This window comes from Bison bison, unplaced genomic scaffold, assembly GCF_000754665.1.
Source record: "Bison bison bison isolate TAMUID 2011002044 unplaced genomic scaffold, Bison_UMD1.0 scf7180017864180, whole genome shotgun sequence".
Classification (NCBI taxonomy): Eukaryota; Metazoa; Chordata; class Mammalia; order Artiodactyla; family Bovidae; genus Bison; species Bison bison.
In genome coordinates, this window is record NW_011494752.1 from 5,818,535 (window position 1) to 5,827,295 (window position 8,761).

At 41.6% G+C, this 8,761-nt stretch overlaps 1 protein-coding gene across 1 annotated transcript in view; it reads left to right on the top strand.

The window, feature by feature from the left end:
* The first annotated feature begins 343 nt into the window (after window positions 1-343).
* B4GALNT2 (beta-1,4-N-acetyl-galactosaminyl transferase 2) overlaps window positions 344-8,761 on the top strand; it is a 74,537-nt gene continuing 66,119 nt past the window's right edge. The window contains exon 1 of the mRNA XM_010843152.1: window positions 344-419. Coding sequence (XP_010841454.1) covers window positions 403-419 — 17 coding nt within the window. The 5' untranslated portion in view covers window positions 344-402. The remainder of the gene's footprint in view (window positions 420-8,761) is intronic.

Below are 8,761 nucleotides of genomic sequence, written 5' to 3' on the forward strand. Positions count from 1 at the left end.
CCCACTCCGGTGTTCCTGCCTGGAGAATCCCAGGAATGGGGGAGCCTGGTGGGCTGCTGTCTATGGGGTCGCACAGAGTCGGACACGACTGAAGCGACTTAGCAGCAGCAGCCAGTGTTTAGGACTTTGGAGCTTCCGTTGGAAGGGACATTGAGTTCCATCCCTGATCGAGGATCTAAGATCCTAAACGGTTCAATTGTCCCCCCAAAGACCACAAAGATGCTGGCGCCAAGCTGTGCTCAGGACAAGACCCAGGAGATGGGCGGGGGTTGGTGTTGAAGTGGGCGGGTTCGACCCAAGTTCTCGCGGCTTTCTCTACCCCGGGTTGGTGCCTAGGGCTGCACAATCGGCTGGGAGGCTGCCGAGCTCCACCAGCCCAGGGCGTCCGAGGCGGCGGGATTCATGATGACTTCGTTCGGGTGAGTGTCTCTAGAGCAGAGGTCAGTCTTGGCCAGCCAGACGCGCCTTCGGAGAGCGGCCAAGTGCGGGGCCCGCGGACGCCAGGGTCAAGGGAGGGGGCAGCCGGTCTCTAAATTAAGTCCAGTCCGCCCCCTATTTAGGTGGGGCAGCTAGGAGACAGTGCCTGGGGACACTGATGAGAACCCTTGCATGTTCTCGACCGCTGGGGAGAACTGGTTTTAGAGGTGGAAATGGAAACTTTGACGTGGAGGTTGCTTCTCGAGCCTGGAGTGCGTAGCGCGGTGTTGCCTAGCGTGCGGGAGCGGCCTGGAACCCGAAGGCTCTGAACAGGGCTGGGAGGTGTGGTTCCCCGGGGTGTGGGACCCCGGCGCGGAGACCGCCAGCTCTGGGCAGTCGGAAGCTGCGGCTGCGTCCCTTATGGAGCTTCAGAAAACAGCCTGGGGTTTAGGAGTCAGAGATTTTGAAAAGTCGGTTCTCAGGTCCAGGCGACAGTCTCGAGGCAGAGTGTTTATTTTGTGGCTCCGGGTGCTAAATCCTCTAAGGAATAGCGTAATAATTAACAGGGGAAAAAATAGACTTGGAGGGCTCATTTAGTTTTTATAAATCAGGAAGAAGGATCAGAAATACAATTTGTGCCTTTTTATCCCCAAAGTTTACTTTCTTTGTATTTTTCAAAACTAAAACGATCATTTAATGCTAACAAGGAAGGCGTCTTCCGGCAATACAAAAACCTGTTGGTGGGATGATGTTTTATGGGCATTAACATGAAGCGCAGTTTGTAAGCGCTTCAGATGGTAAAGGATCCGCTTGCGATGCGGGAGACCCAGGTTGGATCTCTGGGTGGGGAAGACCCCCTGGAGAAAGGAATGGCTACCTACTCGGTATTCTTGCCTGGGGAATCCCACGGACAGAGGAGCCTCGTCCATGGGGGTTGCAAGAAATCGGACACAACTGAGTGACTAACACTTTCACGTTCACTTTTGTGGCTGAGCGAGGAGAGGAGGTAGCCCTTTCATCGCAGAAAGACCTCTCCCCTTCCTTAGCCAGAGACTTCCCTCATCCCACATTCCTTGATGAGTGAGAAGGAGCCCTGGCACCAGGCTCCCAACTGGTGCCAAGGAATTTAAAGCTGGCAAGTCCTCAACAAACTTGACTTTCCCTTCACATATGGACCGCTGGAATTGTGAACAAAAGGTCTGGGTTTTGCCTGATATTTTTGCTGTTTATACCTCTGTAATAGTAAGGCTGCTGACTCGTGTGGCCTTGGGGAACTAAAGTTTTTTCCTCAGAAGAAACTATTTCTTTCTTTCTTTTTTTATTTTATTTTTTAACTTTACAATATTGTATTGGTTTTGCCATATATCAACATGAATCCGCCACTATTTAACCTTTGCCTTTTTAGTTTTCTTTTTTATTAAAAAAATACCTGACTCTGAAATAGATATTTCTGACTTTTGTCCCTCTGTGATAGGATAGTTCACTCCAACACACCATGCTACTGCTACTGCTGAGTTGCTTCAGTCGTGTCCGACTCTGTGCAACCCCATAGATGGCAGCGCACCAGGCTCCCCTGTCCCTGGGATTCTCCAGGCAAGAACACTGGAGTGGGTTGCCATTTCCTTCTCCAATGCATGAAAGTGAAAAGTGAAAGTGAACACACCCTACCTACCCAAGAAACAATCGCCATAGTAGCATGCAGTGAAACTCAGTAAATGTTGGTCGGTAAATTCCTTTCATCCACTGTGGAGCACTTATTTGTTATGAATAGGCCCTGTTCTAGATTGTACCACTAGAGTTCACCTCAGCACTCTTTGAAGTGTCATGTCCAAGCTACAGTTGTGGAAATGGAGAATAAAGGTTGTCCAAGGGCTACATTGAAAGGAGCAGGTTGGAATCTAACTCTGAGGATAGTCAGTACTTTTTTGATTTATTCATAGCATTTCATTCCACAAAAGTTTGATAATCTTACCATGTGAGAGGCATTATACCAGGAACGGGGAATACAACTGTCCTGACCTCTTGGGGAAGTTATGACTCTAGCATATTTGACATCATCAGTTGATCATTTTTTAATACCCTTCTCTACAGGACAGAATTATCTTCAGTAATAATATATAATGCCAATGATAATTACTATTGTCTTGCTTTCTTTTAATTTGCAGACAATTAGAAATAAACAGCAATTTTTAAAGATATTCAAATTGGGTAAAATAATTTATATATAATTAATTCAGTTCAGTTCAGTTCAGTTGCTCAGTCTTGCCCGACTCTTTGTGACCCCATGAATTGCAGCATGCCAGGCCTCCCTGTCTATCACCAACTCCCGGAGTTCACCCAAACTCATGGCCATCGAGTTGGTGATGCCATCCAACCATCTCATCCTCTGTCATCCCCTTCTCTTCCTGCCCCCAATCCCTCCTGGCATCAGAGTCTTTTCCAATGAGTCAACTTTTCGCATGAGGTGGCCAAAGTATTGGAGTTTCACCTTCAGCATCAGTCCTTCCAATGAACACCCAGGGCTGATCTCCTTTAGGATGGACTGGTTGGATCTCCTTGCAGTCCAAGGGACTCTCAAGAGTCTTCTCCAACACCACAGTTCAAAAGCATCAATTCTTCGGCGCTCAGCTTTCTTCACCGTCCAACTCTCACATCCATACATGACCACAGGAAAAACCATAGCCTTGACTAGACGGACCTTTGTTGGCAAAGTAATGTCTCTGCTTTTGAATATGCTATCTAGGTTGGTCATAACTTTCCTTCCAAGGAGTAAGCGTCTTTTAATTTCATGGCTTCAGTCACCATCTGCAGTGATTTTGGAGCCCCCCAAAATAAAATCTGACACTGTTTCCCCATCTATTTCCCATGAAATGATGGGACCAGATGCCATGATCTTAGTTTTGGTAAATTCATACCAAACAAAATATACTTGGCAGTTTGCACTGTTTTTGCTATTTTAAATTTTAAACACAAATGAAAAACTCAAGTGGTCACCACTAAAGATAGAAGTAACCAGAAGCTTGGTTGTATCTTTAAAATCATTGTGCTATTAGTGTCTATTTTACATCTGTTGCTTAAATGGAGAAATGGGCTTAAGGAATTCTGAATACTTATTCTGATTGAACATTTACTCCTGTGAATCTATGTAGCTGAGCCAGGTATGTGTTGGGAACCAGCTGTGCCTGTGCCTGTGAGTTCTTCAGATTAACTTGCACATAGAATAACTTTTATTAAAGATAAGTAATGTGCTAATTTGAAGCTCATCTGTATTATTATTATCTTATTAAAATTTTTATTGAGGCATAGTTGATGTACAATAAGTTTCAAGTGTGCAACATTTTGTTGTTCAGTTCCTCAGTGGTGTCTGACTCTTTCACACACCCCAGGGACTGCAGCATGCCAAGCTTTCCTGTCCTTCACCACCTCCCAGAGCTTGCTGGACTCATGTCCATTGAGTCGGTGACACCATCCAACCATCTTGTCCTTTGTCATCCACTTCTCCTCCTGCCTTCAATCTTTCCCAGCATCAGGGTCTTTTCTATAGTGCTGATGAATTTTAAAGATTATATTCCATTTATATTTATTAAAAAATATTGGCTATATTTCCTGTATTGTACTATAAGTCCTTGTAAAAGCTCATCTGTATTATCAAGAACCATAGTAATTGTGTAGAACTTAGATCAGCAATTCTTGGTCTTTTTGGTCTCAGGACCCTTTTAATGCTTAGAAATTATTGAGGACCCCAGAGAACTTTTGTTTAGGTGGGTTGTATCTATTCCTATCACCATATTAAAAATTAAAGCTGTGAAAAATCTAAAAATACATAAAGCCACTAAAAATAATAATCATAAACCTATCCAATGGAAACATAACACATTTTAATGAAATAACTGTGATGAGTTGAAGACTCTACTGGGGCTGATGGCTGGATCCACTTCCTAGCTCACTCAAGTGCCTGTTGGCTGGGGACTTTAGTTCCTCCCCACGTGGCTCTGTATGGGCAACTCACAGCAGAGCAGTGGGCTTTTCCAGAGCAGATCCTCTGAGAATGGGTCACCAAGGTGATAGTCACAGAGTCTTTCATTAGCAGTCTCAGAAGTGACCTATGTTGTTTTCATACTGGCCACCCAGACTCGTGTGGGAAGGGGCTTCTCCCACTCTGTGCTGTTATTGGCCAGGGTGGAAAGGGCTACACAAAGGTGTGACTGCTTGGAAGCTGAGACCATCCAAAGGCCACCCGGGAGACTGGCTACCACGGGACTTTGGTGTTTATTTTCATGAATGAGACTGGCTGTGATTTTTTTCTTTAAAAAAACGTTTTTTAATATTTGTTTTTATTTATTTGGCTGCTGTGGGCCCTAGTTGTGACATTAGAGCTCTTAGTTGTGGTGTGTGGAATCTCATTCCCCTACCAGGGATCAAACTCGGGTCTCCTGCATTGGGAGCTTAGAGTCTTAGCCACGGGACCACCAGGAAAGTCCCTCTTTCTTTCTTATACCTTTGTAAGGTTTTGGTGAAACGTTTATGCTGTTTCATAAGTTATAGTTTTTGTCCTATTCTTTGGAAGAATAGGAAGTCAACTGAAAATGAAAATTTGGCTTATAGAATTATTCAGAATTTTCTATTTTTCCTTGTGTCAGTTTTTTAAAGCTGCATTCTTCTCTAAGAACTTGCTTATTTTCTCTAAATTTTCAAGTTTAGTGTTACAAAATTACTCATTTATATTCTCTTATTACTTCCGTAATAGCTTTAAGTTTCAAGTGATGCTCCCAACATTCCTGACTTTGGTGATTTGTGCCTGCTTTTGTTTTTATCTTAATTCCTTCCAATGAGCTTATTACTTTTATAAGGGATTCCCTGGTGGCTCAGATGGTAAAGAATCCACCTGCAATGCAGGAGACCCAGGTTCGATCCAGGGAAGATCCCCTGGAGAAGGGAATGGCAACCCACTCCAGTATTCTTGCCTGGAGAATCCCATGGACAGAGGAGTCTGGTGGGCTACAGTACATGGAGGTCACAAAGAGTCCAACTAACACTTTCACTTTTAAAGTAAAACAGCTTTTGGCTTCCATGATACTTTGAAGTACATGTTCCCTATTTCATTATTTTCTGCTCTCATATTTATTATTTTCTTCTTCCTACTTTATTTTGAGCCTAATTTAACTGATCTTTTTCTTATTTCTGAGGTAGATGCTTGACTTCCTGAGTTTCAGATTTTCTTCTTTTCTAATAGAGATATTCAAAGGCATAAATTTCTTTGTGAGTATTGTTTTTTAGCTGCTTTCCAGTGGTGTTGATTTGTGGTATTTTCACTGTCATGTAATTCAAACAAATGTTAATTTCCATCGTGATTTTTTCTTTGACCCATGGTTATTTAGAAGTGCATTTCTGAATTTTTAAAAGCAAGGATTTTCTAGTTATCTTTTTATTGTTCACTGCCAACTTAATTGCATTAGGGTTAGAAAATATACTCTATATTAGTGAAATTCTTTGAAATTTTGGACACTTGTTTAATGACCCAGCATATGTTCAGTTTTTGTAAATGTTCTGTGTATGTTTGGAAGAAATTCATATTCTGCAGTCATTACATGTAGGGCTTTATATAGTCCATTTATATTGTTTGCTGATTGTCTGCTTCAAATCATCTAAATGCTTATTAATAAGTCTCTCTCACCATAATTGTGAATACATCTGTTTCTCCTTGTAATTCTTTCAGTATTTTGCCTTATATATTTTAAGGGTATGTTATTAGAATAAAGAATTGTTATCTCTTTCTGTGAGCTGAGTATTTTATAACGAGGTATTCCTCTATCTGTGGTTTTGCTTGATATCTCTATATTAATATCAAATGAAGTAGGCTTAACTTGATATTAAGTCAACTTCCTTTAATATTAATATAGAGATAGCAACTTTATCTTGGTTACACTTAGTGTATTTATCTTCCTTTTTACTCTCAACATTTCTATATCATTTTGTTTTGATGTATCTCTTGCAAACCACATATATTTGGATTTCTTTTTTCCATCTAGTCTGATTACCTTAGGTTTTAATTGGAGCATTTAATCAATTTATGTAATTATTGGGTGAGATGGTTAGATAGCATCACTGACTCAATGAACATGAATTTGAGCAAACTTGGGGAGTAGTGGAGGACAGAGAAACCTGGCGTGCTGCAGTCCATGGGGGTCACAAAGAGTTGGACACGACTTAGTGACCGAATAGCAACAATTATTGATAGAGTTGGTTTAAATCTAACATCTCAGTGAGTGCTTTCTATTTGTTCTGCCTGGTCTATATTCTTTTCTCTCTTCTTGCACTTTTGGAATTGATTTTTTTTTTTTATTATCCCATTTTCCTGTCTATTAGCTTTACTATTTGTATTTTATTTCTGCAGTAGTTACACTATAGATTATAAGGTTCTTGACCTATCAAAGTCTAAAATGTTGTTTTTAAAAATTATTTAATTCTTATTTTATTTATTTTCATTTTTTTGGCTGTGCCACGTGGCATGTGGGATCTTAGTTCCCCAATCAGTGATCAAACTCATGTTGCCTACATTGGAAGAGCAGAGTCTTAACCGCTGGACCACCAGGGAAGTCCTTTCTTGGTTTTTCTAATCTTCTTCCCAGGGAAATGTGAAGACCTTAGAACACTTTTAGTCTGTTTACTCCTTTCCTGACTTATATGTCATTACTTTACCCTTTTTGGTTCTGTTGTGTTTTAAGATTTTCTTATTGTTTCTTACTGTTACTAAACAAAACAGTATTATTTTATATAGTCAGTAGTCATCTAGACTTACCCACTTTTCAGTTTTATTTCTCTTCCTTATTTCTTTATGATCTTCCTTCTGGAGTAATTTACCTTTAGTAGTTATTTTAGTACAAGTATGCTGGTGATCAGTTCCCTCAAATGTTGCTTGTCTAGAAACACCTTTATGGGCACCTTCATTTTTTAATAGTCCTGGTGATATAAAAGATATTTCAGTATCTCTGGCTTCTCATATTGCCGGGGTCCTGCCCCGGTTGGATCCAGGGATTCCCTAGGGAGGATGACGTCGGCGACTGAGAGAAATAGAGAAAGAGATAAGGAAAGAATTTTGCAGTTAAGAAAATAGAGGCGAGAAAAGAGGCTGATATTCCTTGGTTTACGCAGAAAGCCAATAAAGCCCCAGCATGGGACTTGCTCTGTTCACGTAGGCTGCAGGCACCCTCTCGAATAGCTGAAGGTGCCCCACCTTAGGCACCTTCTCGAGTGGGTCTTAGAAGCCCAGGCAGGAAAGTGAACGCAAAGGGCCCCTGCACTCCAGGGAATCAGCCTAAAAGGAAAAGGAAAGAGAAAGAAGGACATGGGGAGCCCAAGCCTGATGAGCATGGCCCACACTTTATTTTCCAAAGTAGTTTTTTTTGTTTTGTTTTGTTTTTATTTATTTCTTTGACCATGTTAGGTCTTAGTTGCAGCATGTGGGATCTACTTCCCTGACCAGGGATCGAACCCCTGGCCCCCTGCTTTGGGAGCATGGAGCCTTAGCCACTGGACCACCAGGGAAATCCCTCCAAAGTAGTTTTTATACCTCAAGTTGTGCATAGAGGATAATGGTTGGGGGGTGGGGGTAGAGTCATGCAAGGTCAGCAGTCCTTGATCCTTATCGAAGCCAGGCTTTCTTTCTGCAAACTTATCATATGCAAAAGCTTTAGGTGATTTACATCATCTTCTGGCCAGGAGGCCTGTTAACATTTTATGACCCTTTCTTCAGAAAACTTATTTTTCTCTAAAGGTGATTATTCTAAAGTCAGGTGCCACCCTCTGAAAGTATTAGATAAAGTTACATTCCTATAGGGCAAAAGTGTGGTGGGCTATAACAAGAAAAGAATTAACTCAAGGGTCCAAGGTTACAAACATTAAAGCTACTACTTACATTTCTATATACCAACTATATTAATCAATACACTCCCAGGGACACAGTAGGTAAGGGATATGGAAACTTGGCAGCAAGCATTAGCTTAACAAAGAAATCCTCTCCTAGTTCTAACAATTTTAACTCTCTGAGAAGCTCTGCATTGTTAGAATATCTTAAGCTTCCCATGCCTCTCGTGGTTGGGAGGCTGTGAACAATCACATGTGTATCTGCAGGAGTCCGAACAAACCTGTCAGGCAAGCTAGAAAGTCATCAGAGGGGTTTGAATGGAAACACTCCTATTATGCCCAGGAGACTTATTAACTAGAGTTTTAAGTTGATTTTCTTACAGAGAAAGGTGGTCAGGGATAGCCCCCTGTTAATGTCAGAAGAGTTGGTGAAAGTCGTGAAATAGTAAAACAGACAGATTCTGGTTTTGGGGTAGACGCT